The sequence below is a fragment of the Sander lucioperca genome, chromosome 24, assembly GCF_008315115.2.
Source record: "Sander lucioperca isolate FBNREF2018 chromosome 24, SLUC_FBN_1.2, whole genome shotgun sequence".
Lineage (NCBI taxonomy): Eukaryota > Metazoa > Chordata > Actinopteri > Perciformes > Percidae > Sander > Sander lucioperca.
The window spans coordinates 18,751,540-18,769,164 of NC_050196.1; the positions used below are offsets into that span (position 1 = coordinate 18,751,540).

At 40.3% G+C, this 17,625-nt stretch overlaps 1 protein-coding gene across 1 annotated transcript in view; it reads right to left on the reverse strand.

Moving 5' to 3' along the window:
• The window catches only part of adgrg7.1 (adhesion G protein-coupled receptor G7, tandem duplicate 1), a 34,324-nt gene extending 17,139 nt beyond the window's left edge, over nucleotides 1-17,185 (reverse strand). Inside the window, exon 1 of the mRNA XM_035998826.1 lies at nucleotides 16,747-17,185. Coding sequence (XP_035854719.1) covers nucleotides 16,747-17,185 — 439 coding nt within the window. The remainder of the gene's footprint in view (nucleotides 1-16,746) is intronic.
• Between the last annotated feature and the right edge of the window lie 440 nt (nucleotides 17,186-17,625).

Sequence of the window (17,625 nt, forward strand, 5' to 3'; positions counted from 1 at the left end):
ACATGTGTCAAACTAGAGGCCCATGGACCAATGGACACCCTCGCAAAGTTTGATCTGGCCCATCGCATCAATTTTAGGTTCACAATACATTTTGGCCCTGGTTAGTTGTGCACCAAACTCCAATTGACGCGACTCTCGGAGCATAATTTGGCAGATTTACCGACTCTGAAACTCCCACAGGACCAGAGAGTATTTTAATATTCAGGCGATGAAACCGGTTGTAATCATTGTAAACTCTGTGATGGCTAAGGAACTCTTTGCTGACTTTCTGGGGGTTTTTGTTGAATGCAGCAAAAGTCGAAAAGAGCTAAAAAAAAAGCAGCAAAGCGATGCAAAAAAACGAAAAACACACACACACACACACAGACACACACACACACACACATATATATACACACATCAGAGGTGGGACAAAGTCATTGTTATGCAAGTCACAAGTAAGTCTCAAGTCTTTGCCCTCGAGTCCCGAGTCAAGATGAGGCAAGTCCCGAGTCGAGTCACAAGTCAAAGCCAACAAGTCTCAAGTCGAGTCCAAAGTCCTACCATTTTAGTTTTGAGTCATTTCAAGTCCTCTTACCACAGAAATAAAATTTATACAAATCATGTATGTCTGTAAGATTTGTATTTATTTAAACCTCTTTTTATACAATGACATTAATCAAATAAGGGCCCGCATGTTTTGCAAATTGCAAATCTTTTTTTGTCGACTACCTCGTAATATTTATAGCCAAACTAAACTATCTTTGGTATCATTTTGCCAACTGGCGCGTTGTTGCTTGTGCTTCATTGGTTGTCTTGCAATGTGCCTGCTTAGATGCTGTTGAATCAAAACAACGTGGGACTACAGTGATTGGATGTCGTGCAGGCAGCGCGCGTGCTCTCTGCATGCATACAGGTGGTGCACATTTTTTTCACAGATGCAGATAAACTGAGAGCGGCGCGGCCGTGTGAACATTTTCTTCCCCAGTTTTCATGGAAAGTAGCAAGTCTTCTTGAGTCAAAAGGCGCAAGTCCAAGTGATGTTACGAGTCATTGATGTTAAAGTCCAAGTCGAGTTGCAAGTCTTTGTACATTTTGTCGAGTCGAGTCTGAAGTCATCAAATTCATGACTCGAGTCTGACTCGAGTCCAAGTCACATGACTCGAGTCCACACCTCTGATACACATACACACACAAACACAGAGACACACACACACATATACATACACACACACAAAAGTCTGAAAAAGCAACAAAAATGACCAAAAAGCGACGTGCAGTAAAACAGTCAAAGATATTTAACTTTTTTCGATGTGTGCATGTGAATTTAAATCTACGTCTGGCCCTTGATGTGATTCTCTTTTCCAGTGTGGCCCTAAATGAAAATGAGTTTCACACCCTGATTTAATGGAAAGGAATTCACAAAATTCCTCCGACTTGTAAATCTGAAGCTGTCTGTCTGTATGTCTCGGTGTGTGTGTGTGTGTGTGTGTGTGTGTGTGTCTGTGTGTGTGTGTGTGTGTGTGTGTGTCTGTGTGTGTGTGTGTGTGTGTGTGTGTGTGTGTGTGTGTGTGTGTCTGTGTGTGTGTGTGTGTGTGTGTGTGTGTGTGTGTGTGTGTGTGTGTGTGTGTGTGTGTGTGGTAACATAGAAAGGACTCTTTGTTTTAGGCTTCAAACCCTTTTTCTTTTTCAGAACCAATGAGAACAGAGAGAGAGAGAGATGAAGATGAAGATGTTTTTCATGGAGTTTGTCTCCCTTTGGTGTATGGAGGATATATGTATTCATAATGCAAATTGAAAGTCCAAAGAGAAAACGATTCTCGCATAAAAAAGTCTCAGAAGTGAATTTAGTGTTGAAATAGCAGATGAAAATTGTAAAAAGTTTCCAGTTGTTGGCTGCTGCTACTACAGCAAACTCCCAATCTAGATTCTAGAATCAATGGCTTTTCGTCTGCTATTTCAACACTAAATTCACTTCTGAGACTGTTTTATGCGAAATATTTAATGTTTAGAGTTTGAATATGGGCAGTTTTACAAAAATGTATGGCCAATTGCACATTTTCTCTTCGATGTTGTCGACTCGAGAAGCTCCAGTCTGACGTGACAGCCAGCTGGCGGCGGCCGGGATCGCTTGCTCGCCAGCCGGCCAGTGATGCTCACAGACCCCGCTGTCAGCTGGAAGTCTCTCAATAGAATCATGGACTAGTTTAGTTCCTGAAATATGGCTCGTTTTCCGTTTGAACACCCATTTTTCAAATTTGGATATCGTTTTAAAATCGGAAATTAAATAAATGAAAACGTACACGGGCCCAATTACAGTAACTACATGAAAACTTCACTGTTGTTGCATGAAATGTCGTTTGTGTTTAGCCTTCATCATCAGTTTCTATCATCTAATGACGAGGCCAAGCCAGCCTGGTTGCTAAGCTGCAGCCAGATGCTCCTCAACTGTTTCCCAGCAGTCAGCTCCCCCTGCTGTCCATAAGGTGCCTCTGCACCCCTTTTGTTTCAGACCCTCCCACCAGCCTTTGGGCCACGCCTCCACTTTTGACATCAGTGGAAAAGCCAAATGTTAAATCAAAATGTAAAATTCAAATGATAAATCATTTTACATTTCAACTTTGCTTTTTCAGTTTCCTTTTTCTTTTTTAAATTCAATTATGGCATGATTTTTCTCTTTGGACTTTCAATTTGAATTATGAATAAATATATCCTCCATACTGGTCTCTCTGTCTCCAACAACTGAACCAGCAGAAACCCTCGCCTCCCCCCATTGGCTCTTTTCTGTTGCATTTATCATAACTTTTTGTCACCTTTTTGTGGCTTTTAAAAGTCCAGTTTAGACGATTTGATGAGAGAATTCATTTATTTTACTGTGAAAGTGCAACATTTTGAATAAATGTACTTTAAATAAAAGTCACAGTGAGAATGTCCAGGAACAATCCTCCGAGTATTTACACGACAACAAAGACATTTAAATCAGATTTCGCTTTTCTTCTCAGCTGCTCTTCTGGCTTCTCCTGAGGGATTCCAATGCATTCTGGGAAGTGTAGTTCCTCCATTGGATCCTTCTGGCTTCTCCTGAGGGATTCCAATGCATTCTGGGAAGTGTAGTCCCTCCTGTGGATCCTGGCTTCTCCTGAGGGATTCCAATGCATTCTGAGAAGTGTAGTCCCTCCAGTGGATCCTTCTGGCTTCTCCTGAGGGATTCCAATGCATTCTGGGAAGTGTAGTCCCTCCAGTGGATCCTGGCTGAATCATCTGAAGGTAAGACTTATTTTTTAAGTCTGTTACTGTGTCTGAAGAAAAGTTGGATGCCAATTTTTCTACAAAATACATTAAGAATATTTTAGGAAAAGTTGAATATTATTATTAAAAAAAGTCCCAATATTTTGATAGAGAAAAGATCAATATTTTCAGAATAAAAGTTGAATATTTTCACAATAAAAGTCCCAAGGGAAAAAAGATATTTTTTTTCATAACAAAAGTAAAATATTTTGAGACAGAAATTGCTGCAACGGGTTGCTCAGTGTTCCCCCCCACCAAAAAAAGTCTCTAGGCTGTCATTTCTCTGTAGGACTCCGTAGAGTGAGTCCATTCTCTCTGCAGATTATATGTAAACTCTCTGAGTTGGATGTTGATAGACGAGAGAGTCTGAACCAATTGCGTCACGCCGGCTTTGAAGCTCGGCGTTCTGGCGGTGAACAGGACGAATATCTGGAGCCCCTGAAACACGAAAACACAGAGTTTATCTGGAGCCTAAAACACAAAGAAATTTTCTGGTAATCCAAAGAGCTCTTTTTGATCTTAAATTGACTTTACACCCAGACAAAACAAAGTATATAGTTTTTACAAGAAATGTGTCTTCTGTTATAACTTTGCGCCGCTCGGTAGAAACCTGGAACACACCAGACACAACAACACGTTAAAAAAGTGACAAAAAACATCAAAAATTTCGACAAAAAGGTGTCCAAAAAGCAGCAAAAAGGCAACAAAAACAGACTTCAGAAAGTGACAAAAAAGCAGCAAAAAAACGACCCGAACCTAACAAAAGTGAGTGAAAAACGTCAACAAAACATCAACAAAAACAGGCTTCAGAAAGTAACAAATGCCGCAAAAAAATGCCCAAAAAGCGACAAAAATGCATAAAACATTGCGGCTAAAAAGCACCAACAAAGCCGCAAAAAAGCTGACAAAAAGGTGACAAAACGTTGACAAAAACAGCCTTCAGTGAGTGACAAAAAAGCACCGAAAAGCCTTCATCCGTTTTTTGATGGGACACACATAGAGAAAGTTTGCAGCTACAAGTTTCTGGGTATTTTGGGTAAATCTTGCTTCACCCAAAGTTGTAGGAAACAGATTGTTAAAGCTATGTTTCTATCAGTATTGTATTACGGGGATATCATTTATACATTTATATGCATGCAGCTTCCTCTGCATGCCATTAGAGTCATATCTGACTCACCTGTGTGGTGGTGCAGAGGCAGAAGACGATGCTGAGCACCAGGTGGGCAGTTCCCGTGGTAACCAGCACCAGGTAACCCAGAGTCCAGGACAGACCGAGTAACACGGCCAGAGAGAAACTGATCAGGAACTTCCTCCACACGGACCGAGGTTTGATGCTGCAGAAACACAAAACAAATTTGATATAATTCATAAAATATTTTGTGTTCTATAAAAATATTACAATTTCTTTTTTATATTTTGAGAATAGTAGTCCGGGAAGTTACCTGTTAAAGTTTTGGGGCATGAGGGAGGGAGGGGGGGGGGGGGGGGTGTTACCTCTTGAGGGCGGGGTCGGTCGTGCAGGTGGTCCGAGAGACCAGAACCAACAGAACGATGTTGTAGATCAGAATCAAACCGATTGGAAGCAGAAAACCCCAAAACATCGGCTTCCCAAAGTCAAAGTGTTTGGATTTATCCAGCGCTGCCAGCCAGCAACTTTAAACAGTAAACAACATTAATCATTAACTATATATATATATATATATATATATATATATATACATCACAAAAAGCATCAAGAACGGCTTAAAACAAACATCCAAAATGTCAAAAAAGCATCAACAACAAATATAAGAACTGTGTTGAAGATCAAACACACAGAATTTTATTTAATTCAGATCCAAAGTTTTCAAAGAAACTAAAAAAACTTTAAAATAAGCATCAGAATGTCAAAAAAACGGCAGAAAGTGCAACAAGATCCAAAGTTTACAAAGAAACCAAAAGTAAGAACTTAGAGAAAAGTTGAACAGATAATGAATTAATAATTATACCCACAATTCCTCCTGTCTATATCCTAGAGGGTTGTCCACCCTGTAGGCGATTCCCAGTGTGATCGCCATGACGACAGCTGGGACTCCTGACAGCAAACAGGAAGTTAAAACAATAGTTAAAGAAGTATTCAGCTTTTTTATTTAATCTAGATCTGTCATCTTTTGTGTTTGTGTGGCAGTGTTTGCAGATAAACGCTGTTTGTGTGGTAGTGTGGGCAGATAAACATGTTTGTGTGGCAGTGTGTGCAGATAAACAGTGTTTGTGTGGTAGTGTGTGCAGACAAATGAACTTTGTGTGGCAGTGTTTGCAGATAAACGTGTTTTTGTGGCAGCGTTTGCAGATTAACAGTTTTTATTAGTGTGTGCAGATTAACAGTGTTTGTGTGGCAGCTTGTGCAGATAAACATGTTTGTGTGGCAGTGTGTGCAGATTAACAGTGTTTGTGTGGCAGTGTGTCCAGATTAATAGTGTTTATGTTGTGTGTGCAGATTAACAGTGTTTGTGAGGCAGCGTGTGCAGGTAAACATGTTTGTGTGGCAGTGTGTGCAGATAAACATATTTGTGTGGCAGTGTGTGCAGATTAACAGTGTTTATGTGGCATGTTTGCAGATTAATGGTGTTTTTTGTGGCAGTGTGTGCAGATAAATATGTTTGTGTGGCAGTATGTGCAGATTAACAGTGTTTATGTGGCTTTAAAGTCGTACCCCATCCCACGGTAGTGCTGAGCGGCATCCAGTACGGCGGCAGGTTCTGGCTCATCTTGCGGACAACCAGCACCAGCTGCGTGGCGTACATGCTGTTCCACATGAACGTAGCTAACAGGAAGAAGTGAAGCAGGGCCGTCACTATCGAACATGGGCCGCCGTCCGCCTCCACGTGTTCGTCAGAGTCCAGGACGCCATTGGTCTCGGTGTCGAGCACCGCGTCGTCCTCGCCAGCGTCCTGTCCGCGGTTTGTGACACCAGAGAGGAAGGTGATGATAAACGCCAGCAGGCTGAAGCATATACTCAGCAAAGCAAGCTGGGAGTTCCTGTAGTTCTTCCGTTCGCCACTCTTTCTCTTAAAGCTGCAGAACAAGGATCATGTTACATTTTAGGTATAGAGTCGAAATAATAAGAGAATATGTCCTAAGATTTCAAGATTAAAGAGGCAACTTCTGTTAAAATATACAGACAAACAACTGTTAATATACAGATATTTTAGAACTGTAAACCGTTTCACCGGAACTACCTTAGTAGGATTTCTATATCTCACAGAACAGAGTATTCACCCAAACAATAAATTATATTTAATATGATAAATAATGTCTTACTTGTCCGTAATGTGGTGAATTATCGTAACAACCAAACCCAGGATGGAGAAAGAAAGTCCAACTATAGAAATCACATCCAGTGCTTCTGCATATTCATAATTCTCTCTGAAGGACTGAAACAGAAACACACAATAGAGTTTTCAACAAGCTTTCTACAAGACTCACTTTGATATACCTTCAAATATATGAAATTTTGAGTGTTAAGTGAAACTTGTGAGCATGTTTCTTCACCCAGAGAGCAGCGAAGTTGGTTGTGTGGTTGCAGAAACATTGGAGGACTCCGTCTGAAGCGTTTCCCTTCCAGCAGCCAGCCGCGCTCCAATCCTCCAAACTGTAGTCCCAAAAAACACATGAGAAGTCCCACAGAGACGTATTGTCCAGAAGCTGAAACACAACCACAGAAACATCTAAAACTTTATTGATCGGGACATATATCTTTTTTTGTCGAAAAACTGTCGAAAGTTTTTTTTTAAAAGGCGAAAAATAGTTGAAAAATAGTCAAAAAACTGTAGAAAAATAGTCTAAAAATAGTTGAAAAATTGTCGATAAACAGTCAAAAAACAGTCTTAAAATAGTCGAAAAAAGTCGAAAAAAAAGTCAAAAAACAGTCGAAAAACAGTCGAAAGACTGTCGAAATGTATTTTGTTTTAAAGGCGAAAAATTGTCAAACTTTCGAAAAATAGTCCAAAAACAGTCGGACAAAAAGTTTTTAAAAATGCGTTGAAGAACTGTTGAAAAAAAGTCGAAAAACTTAGTTGAAAAATAGTGGAAAAAAAGTTTTTAAAAAGTCAAAAAACACAAACTTTGGAAAAGAGCCAAACCCCAAACTGTGGCACAATAAAAGCATCAAAGTGGTATGAAAACATGGCCAGGAAATTGCACATAAAATATCATGAAAATGTCACAAAAATCGCATGAAAATTTAATTTCCACCAAATAATTAATTGCACCAAAATGATACATAAATGGTTCATAGATGCTCAGAAACTGCACAAGAGAAATGTAATGAAAATATTAAGGATGTTGTACAAAAAAAGGGCCAAATGTCGGAAAAAGCAGCCAAATCTTGTTACCATTGGTCTGAAGAACATCTGGACCTGTTGTGGCTCCAGACCGCCAACTGTGGCCGAGAGGACCCTGACGGAGGCCCGGCGCCGCCTGTAGCGCTGCGAACGGAAGAAGTGGTCGTTCTGGTAGAGGACGAAACCCAGAGACACGTTGGACAGAGTCTGGAGACCACCAGCAGCGCCGCCTAAACAACACAGACACATTTAACTCTGGAGTTAGTTTCACACATTCACATTAAAACAAAGTCGAAAAAAAAGGTTTTAAAAAGTTTTTAAAAAGGCGGAAAAAAACTGTTTGTGTAGCAGTGTGTGCAGATAAACAGTGTTTGTGTGGCAGTGTCGAAAAAAAGTTTTTGAAAAGTAGAAAAACATTTGGAGATTTGTTTCTCTTTCTCTCAAACCGAAAAAAGGTCAAAAAAAAAAGAGACAAGATGTCAGAAAGCAATGATAACGTTTAAAGAACGCATCACAAAGTTCAGTTTTCTGAGGAAACTCACCTGGGGGGAACTGGAGGTAAACGACGACGTCGGCAATGAAGCCGGGTTCCACGGCAATTGCCGATGTGTTGTTGTCCAGCTGGATGCGGTCAGCAACGAAACTACCCGACGTTCCTGAATGCACCGAGAGAAACACAGCCTAGTTAGGGGAGATATCTTCAGAATAAAAGTTTATAAATGTGGCACAAAATGTCAAGAATTTATTTGATAGATTTGTCTCTTTTTGGCTCCTAGAGGCCCCTTGTCGTGGGAAAGATGCTTTTTTTTTGGTAGAAATGCAGGATTAAGTCACGACATCTTTAGTCGCTTTTTTTCAACATTTGTCATTTTTTTTGGATGTTTTTGATGCTTTTTTCAACAGATGTTATTTATTTACAGAATAGATGTGATGATAGTGATTTTCTTTATTTTTTTGTCTCTTTTAGGCTCCTATAGACCCTCAACATGAAGCCAATCCTGAATCTTGTGAGTACTAAGACTTTTATTATTTGGACAGATAACAAATTACTTAATTACTTTTTAAGTTTACGTGGGATTCTCAGGGATAACAATATCCTCTGGAACTCTAAAAGTTAAACCTTATGGTATTTAAACGCTGCGAAAACTACAAAATTAAATAAGGAGAAAGCAGAAGAAGAAAGAGTAAACAGTGAAGAGATTAATGACGGAATAATAAAACCATAAAACCACCTCCATCTGACCTTTGACCCTGAGAGGCTGCTGATTGGCTGATAATAGTCACCTGACAGCGCGGTGAACTGGACTCCCTGAGTGTCGGCCGCCGAGATCTGAGCTGACTGGACCGCAATGTTTGGCTGAACCAACTTAGAATCAATCTGATCTGAGATCAGACTCAGGTTCACTGACAGCCTGGACAAGGTCTGCGTCAGGCTGCAAATATATACAAATATATAGTCATTTATACACACATATATACAGGAATATTTTGTCATATATACACACATACACAGGAATATATAGTCATATAACACACATACAGGAATATATAGTTATATATACACACATATATACAGGAATATATAGACATACACACATATATACAGGAATATATAAAGATATACACAGCCTACAGCTAGGTTAGGGTCAGCGTCAGGCTGCACACAACACAGAAATATATTTTCTTGTATATTATATATATCGTCAGTGTGGTTCTGAAAACAAAGTACAGTATTTTACCTGAGAGTAGCGCTGTTTTCCTGGTTGTTGTCTGGCAGGCTGGCGTTCAGAATCTGGCTGACGGTCGCTACTGCTGCCTCCCTCACGTTCTGAAACACACACAGTTTCACACAGTTTCAACAAGTTATTTATTTAACCTTTATTTAATCAGGTAGGCCGTTGAGAACAGATTCTCATTTGCAACGGCAACCTGGCCAAGAAAAGCATAAGCATGCAAGACAACATACAGTTTCACATTCCATTCAATACAAGAATACAGAATACAATAGGCTACATAAAGTACAGATTAAGAAGGCATTACAAAGCTGGCAAGAAGGGAGGTGTAAGTAAGTCGATGGATGTGCAAAAGTGATATGGTAATAACACAATATACATGAATAGACAGTCTATATTACTGCTGAGATGTAGTAAAGAGTCAAATACAGTTAGTGCAAGTTGTGGTCTAGATAGTGATGTAGATCAGTAGATGTACCAAAATTGTTTGACAACAAAGGTTGGAAGAATAACAGTTGAGAATGCCAGGGCAGATGGAATAGTGCAAAAGAGCGTGAACAGATATGGTAGCAATGCAGGTGAAGATGTGCATCTATGCAACTGTGCAATGGGGCATGACAGAGATAATGGAATAAGGGTGTGCAGAACAGTGCATGAATGAGGGAGAACAGTTAGCATGTACAGTGATCGGACAGGAGCTCAGACAGACGTACTTTGAAGGCAGTTAGTGGGATAAGGGTTTTGAGTTTTAGGGTTTTTTGTAGTTCATTCCAGTCATTTGCAGTTAAGAACTGGAAGGAGGGGCAGCCAAAGGAGGTGTGGGCTTTTGGGGTGACCAAAGAGATGTATCTGCTTGGGTCAAGCTATTGTGACAAGTGAGCTTAGGTACAGCGGGGCTTTGCCTAGCAAGGACTTAGTAAATTAGTTGATACCAGTGAGTTAAGCATCGAGTGTGTAACGAGGGCCAGCCAACTAATGCATAAAGGTTGCAGTGATGGTTGTTATAAGGAGCTCTGGTTACAAAACATATGGCACTATGGTAGACAACAGTTTATTCAGGAGAGAGTTTGAGGCAGTTATGTAAATGACATCACTGAAATCAAGAATTGTTATTTTCACCAAAGTGAGTTTGGCTGCGTGAGTGAAGGAGGCCCTGTTGCAGAATAGGAAACCGATCCTGGACTTAACCCTTGTGTTGACTTCGGGTCAAATTGACCTGTTTTTAATTTTTGTTTTATATCAGAAAATATGGGACTTAAAAATAAGCGCTGAAAATGTGTAGAAGAAAAATTTAACAATTTAAAATGTTGAAAAAAGCAAAAACAAACTGTGAAAAAAGGCATCAAAAACGTTGAAAAAAGAGTGTTCAAGGTTGACAGGAAGACAACACAAGGGTATGGGCAGCGATCGATTGAAAAGCATGAACTTGGTTTTGCCAGAGTTTAGTAATAATTGGAGGTTTTAGAAGGAGTGCTGAATGGCGTTGAAGCTCTCCTGCAGGTTTTATAGCACAGTGTCCAATGAGGGGCTGGATGTATACAGGATGGTATCGTCTGCATAGAGGTGGATTTGAGAGTCCCCGACAGCAAGAACCACATCATTGATGTATAGGGAGAAAAGAGTTGGCCCGAGAATCGAACCTTGTGGCACCCCCATGTAGACTTCCATCAGTCCAGACAGTGACAATGAAGTCTTTGCTACACACACAGAGTATCGTTAAGACTCGAGCTTCATCTCCTCTGCTACATTTGGGTTAAAAAAGAAGTATCTTCTGCTACGTTTACGCCGGGCGTCCACACTACTGCGTTTACACATTTCTGAGCCCCTAATACGGAGACATTTGGAAACACTGCTGCCCCCATCTTTTTGTGACAAGTAGTCACATTTTCAAGAATAAAGTTTAAACATTTCAAGAATAAAATAGTAACCTTGTGATTTTTCGAGAACATAGTTACGACATTTTAAGAATAAAGTCATGGCATTTCTACAACTATATTCCAATATTTTCGTCGCAAAGAATAATATATATATATATATTAGGGCCGGGACTCGATTAAAAAAATTAATCTAATTAATTAGAGGCTTTGTAATTAATTAATCAAAATTAATCGCATTTTAATTGCATCAGTCGGGCTAACGTCCACGCTAACTCCTATGTGTTTTGCGTTGAGGTGATATTTGAGGCTCGATGTGCTGCGGTGATTCCTTGTTGCATAGCTTGCACACAACCATGCTCTTGTCGACGCTTCCATCCTTTCGTTTTTTAAAACAAAATTTCCCATCCACGGGGCCAAGCAAAGCGGTCTCGTCAGCTTCTTCGTTCATGTTCACTGTGGTTTGTTGTTGTCGGAAGTCAAGAACGCTAGTTGGTGCTCCAGTATAATCGGTCCGTCGAAACTCATTCATTGAAAAACGTTCCGCGGTGCAAAAATAAGTGTGGTTAAAATTATGTTATTTATTTTTTGCGTAATTAATTAACGCGTTAAAGTCCCGTAATTAATTAATCTTAATTAACGCGTTAAAGTCCCGGCCCTAATATATATATATATATATATATATATATATATATATATATATATATATATCCACTGGTATGGGTTAGTGGCTTGGTGTTCGGCATCTGCTGAACCAAAAGCATATTGTAGCTGAAGTTTAAGATGTGTATGTTTGTTGTGAGTTTCTTCTTGGTTGTTTCGTACCTCTGTGGCGTTGGTAGACAGCAGTCAGAACTCATTGTAACTCAGATTTAAAAGTGCAAGAGTTGTTTCTCTGTAGGTTTGTTGTTTCGTACCTGTGAGATGTTCACAGATGACAGCAGCGTGTCGGCGATCTGAGCGGCCGTCGTCACTTCTTCAGCTGTCAGATCTTCAGGTTGGGACGTCAGCATCTGAGCGCTCGCCGCCAGCGTCTCTAAATCTGCCGGGCCGGTCAGCTGAGAGAGGAAACGCATTATTCAGGTATCTCTTCCCTGAAGTCTATTGTCCCTGTGATAGCCTTTTTCTTCCCCATTGACTCACATTCTGTTGTATGTCGGTGAGCGTCAGGTTACACCGGAGGACGTGCAGATCCTGGAAACTCGCGGTTATGTTCCTTTTGGAACATCTGGTCGAAGCCTGAGGTTTACCCGCTGCAAGGAAACGTTATAAAACTCTCAAACAGCAGTGCATTATGGGAGACCTGATGGATGGAGATAACACTGGCTGTGTCTCAAACTGCCTACTTGCACACTTCAAATACTTAGTTTTAAGTATATATACTTAACTATCTATAGTGTAAATAACGCAGAAAGTCAGTGCACTGAAAGTACCCGGATGACCCCTTAAAAACGGTCAATAGTTCAGTGTGGAACGATGGACCCTACTCGCACTAAACGGGCGCCATCTTGACTGCAAATCGGATGGGAGCCCTTGACCGGCAGCCAGTGTTGGGCAAGTTACTTCCAAAATGTAATACATTATAGATTACTAGTTACTGTCATTTGAGAGTAATTAGTTATATTACAATATTACTGTCTCTGAATTGTAATGCGTTACACTACTGTTGCATTACTTTTGAGTTACTTTCACCAAAATAACAGGGGAAGTTTGATTTGGCAGCTAGCTTGTGAATTTCACCACCGGATCAATAAAGTCTCGTCTTTACCCACTTTAATACATCAGAGATTATTCATATTTTGTATAATTAATATAAATATGCAAAGTAACTAAAGCTATACAAAATAGATAAGTAAAACATATAATAGGCAAGTAGGAGAAAATGAAAATACTCAAAAGTACGGCATTGTTGTAAAATGTTTGTTTATAGCACTTCAATAAGAAATTCATGTTTAGGTTAAAACACTCTAAAGGAAATGTTCAATTATAGTGTGATTAAAACTCACTATTAACATTATTTACAGTACTTGATTTACAGCTGATTTGTGAAAAGGTAGCCTACACAACCTTATTTAACAGTAATTTAGTTTTACTGCGAAGCGTCACAGGAAGTGCTTTTATTTTGAAGTAAGCTACACGGAAGTTGTCTGTTGTGTAGCCTACTCTTGCTAGCTTACTGAGAAGCAACATGTCTGTCAGGCTGAAGTTGTTCACTTTCTTGTTTGTAAAACTGCAACATATTGAACAGTAAATGGTCACAGTAAAAGACAAGCGCTTTTGGTCGTCATTCGAAGCCATTCCACTACAGGCAGAGTTACTCTCCACGGCTGATAAAATGCAATGATATTTACGTGTAGCCAGCCTCAACATTAATTCCCGACATGTTTATATCTGTCAGCCGCTGACGTACCGTCACCTATTGGGACATACATGCTGTCCGTACCGTCACCTGTTGGGACATACATGCTGTCCGTACCGTCTCTGGTTCTGACCACGGGAACAGAAACGGGACAGCTCACTTCAACGCAGCGTAATAACTCCTGAAAATAATATCCATCTCGCAAATGTATCTGTCTCTGCAGTCATCTCAACCATCGAATACAGCGACAGGAAAATAATACGGCTTTTTTTTTTTTTCCTGTGAAGAAATGTGTCGTGGTGTTGGTGAATTCTTAAAAAAAAACAATGCACCACTAAATGTTGCGTTAAAATGCGTTGTAACTCGCGTTACTGAGATTGTAACGAGTATAATATTACCGAAATTTAATTAGTAATGCGTTATATTACTGCGTTACAGAAAAAAGGAATACATTACTGTAATTGAGTTACTTTTGTAACGCGTTACTCCCAACACTGCCGGCAGCTGATTGGACGAACGCTTTACGTGGGTCTGGCTGCTCGAGAATTTCAAACCGACTGTAATGGCGGCTCGTTCGGAATTACGATGTCATATTTTACAAAAATAGTTCACCGAAACGTTTCTGAAAACATCGTAAGAGAGAAATAGGCCATGCAGTTGCTGAATCTGTCTACATTTCAGATCAACAAAGGTCAGTTTAAAAGATTTTTGTCAGATTTTGAGAGGTGGCGCTCCTCATTTGCATACAGGAAAGAGGACTGGAAAATCGCGTTCACATGTGTTGCGTTCGTCACGTTCATCCCGCTCGTCATTTCCAGTAAGTGTTTTAACATAAGTGTTCCTTTTGAGACAATACTAACCATTGAAAGTGGGACTACGGCTGTAAGCGGTCAGTGACCATTAGCAGTGGACTGACGGAAGTATGCGGATTGAGACACAGCCTGTAACTAATAAAACTTACCGGCACTCGTTCCTGGTGGACAGATTTCCTTAGAATAAGCGTACCAGCCGATGGGAGTTTTTGGGAAGTTGAATCCATCAATCTTCTGTTCTCTGCAGAAATTCGCTGCAAGGACAAGTTTAACAAAAGATGAAGATTTTGTTGCTCAGTTTGACTTTGAAATGGAGCCCAAACTCTAAAATGGAGAAGGTGAATCCAGTGAGGAGCAGGGCTGGGTATCGTTTGGGTTATTTCCTTAACCGGTGCTTAAACGAAAAACTGTCAGACAGTTGGTTACATTAAGAAAGTCTTTTCACAGTCTCTAGTGGATGGTAAGCATCTTTTTTATAAAATATCTGTTCAGGCACCGGTTTAAAAGTATTGTTTTTCTAACCCGGAGGTCTGTGTTTATCGGCCGGTAAATCTCCGCTGGATTACTCGCTTCAGAAGGGTTGAACAAGTTAGACCGGCAATTAAAGTAATTTCCAGCATGAACTCTTTCAAAAAGAGAATCAAGGCCTGGTTACTAGAGAGGGTAGCAGAATAGAGCAGGGGGCCAGTAACCTTTTTTATTTTTATTTACTTATTTAAGAAAAATGTTTATGTTATGTCATTGATTATCACACATTCTGTAAGTGTCTTGTCTTATGTGTTGAGGAGAATGGAAATAAGTCCTGGACTTTATTGTGTTTTTATCCTTGATTGTATTTGATGTATTTTCTTGTTTATGGCATTCTTGATACAATCAAATCAAAACATCTGCAACTTTCTCTCTTTAGCGTTTATTTATATATACTAGTACAGAGCCCGTTGAAAATGTGCCTGTTTGGAACGGGCGATTGCTTGGCCTGTGGTATTGCTGCTTGTAGAATTCTTCAAAACCAAATTGTACCCCAAAATTACTTACAGAAGGACCCCAAACCACTTACTCCACTGTATAGCCTACTACTGACTTACAGTGTAGGCTACGTCTACATCAGAGGAAGACATTGTAGGCCTACCTACTACTGTATTTACCTGACAGAGAACGCTGCAGATTCAGAATGTAATCACAAAATATCACAATGAAAATGTGGAGTAATCAGACATTAGCGTCACGGAGTCAAGGCAGTGCGCTACCAACGTGGTCCGTTATAAGAGCTAATCAGCACATATCTGCATTCATCAACCACCAGAACCGGACTGTTTTTGTGTGTGAGAGAGAGAGAGAGAGAGAGAGAGAGAGAGAGAGAGAGAGAGAGACGGTATGATCTGCCAGCTCACAGCAATTTAATACAATAGCAGAAAAGAGTCAAAGGCTGTAACCCCCCCACCCCCCTCTGTTGTAAAGCGTTATCTGTAGCTGGTTGTGTTTTGCATGTGTGGGATTCTGAAACGTCCTTAAATACGGGAATTGTTGTTTGTTTATTCAAAGTCACAGACAGTCCAAAGTAGTGCTACTTTTCACATTTTTGTGGGTCTGAGGTGTATTTCACATTTTAGCTGCCAAAGCTCTGCTGCTTTCTTCGACCCTCTCTGTGTCTGGTCCTGCTGTGTGCAGTGTGAGAGGGGGAGTGGCCAGCAGCTAGAGCAGCAAAAGCCAATGTGTGCTTCTTTTACTGACGATACATTTTGCATTTCTTATCCAAACAACACATATATATATATATATATATATATATAGCGCAGCGCATTAGCAACCATAAACAACACTGGCTCTAGCCGTTTGCTGCTTCCTGTTTGGTGCTGGAGGGAGAACACCCATTGGTTGTTGACAATGTTCACATGATTTAACTTCAAACTTTGGATAATACCCAATACCCACCGCCTCTAGCAAGACTCTCAGGGTCTCATTCAGACATTATTGGACATTAGTCTGAGACAGAGGAGTCACTTTGAAAGTCGTTGGAAATAATGAGGCACCCAAATCTGCGTTGTCATTCGGTTTCGCTAGATACTGGTCGTTAAGGACAAAAGCGACTAAAGCTCTAGGACGTTAAGGTTTCGGTAACCAACCCTAGCCTTGAGCCAGAGTGTTAAAGGTTTATACTACCACTGGCACATTATGCACTCAACGTAGCTTTCCTAAAAGTGTTTCCACTCTGAGCGAGAATAAGATTTTGGAGGCGAGGGCAGACAAAGTCAACAGAAAGATTGCCATAATGTCACCAGGTTTCGGTTCCTAGCCCTCCAGAGGAGCATGAAGTGAAACAACTGTCAGGTATTTAAATACTTAGGAAATACAGTTTTCTTTTAAATGAGTCAGACTTACCTACTGAGCAGGTCTTTCCAGTCCAGTCGTCCGGACAGATACAAACGCCGTTCAGAGGTCTACCTCCGTTTTCACAAACCAGAGGAGGGGGAGTAGTAGTAGTAGTAGTAGTAGTAGTAGTAGTAGGAGGAGGAGGATGAGCAGTAGGAGGATGAGCAGTAGCAGGAGGAGTAGTAGTAGTAGTAATAGTAGTCGTAGGAGGACGAGTAGTAGTAGTAGTAGCAGGAGTAGTAGTAGTAGCAGGATGAGGAGGAGTAGTAGGCCTAGTAGTATTAACCTCTGTAGGTATAGGAGGAGTAGTAGTAGTAGTAGGATAAGGAGGAGTAGGCCTAGTAGTATGAACCTCTGTAGGTATAGGAGGAGTAGTAGGATAAGGAGGAGGAGTAGTAGCTTGATCTGTCGTAGTAATAGTAGGATGCGTAGCAGTAGTAGGATTCATAGGAGTAGTAGTAATAGCAACGGTATAGTCAGTAGTATCGGTATACATAGGATTAGTAGGAGCAATGTTAATCTCAGTTTTATCGGTATACATAAGAGTAGTGGTACTAGTATTAGGATCCGTAGTAATAGTAATAGGAACCATATTAGAAGTTGTAGTAAATGTAGTAGTAGATAGAACCGTACTTTCTGGAACAGGAATTCCAATAGATGTTTTGTCAGGAATACCAGTTGTTTCACCGGTTGTTACAGGAGTACTAGTTGTTTCACCGGTTGTTACATGAGTAATGGTTGTTTCACCGGTTGTTACAGGAGTACTAGTTGTTTCACCGGTTGTTACAGGAGTAATGGTTGTTTCACCGGTTGTTACAGGAGTACTAGTTGTTTCACCGGTTGTTTCAGGACTACTAGTTGTTTCACCTGTTGTTTCAGGAGTACTAG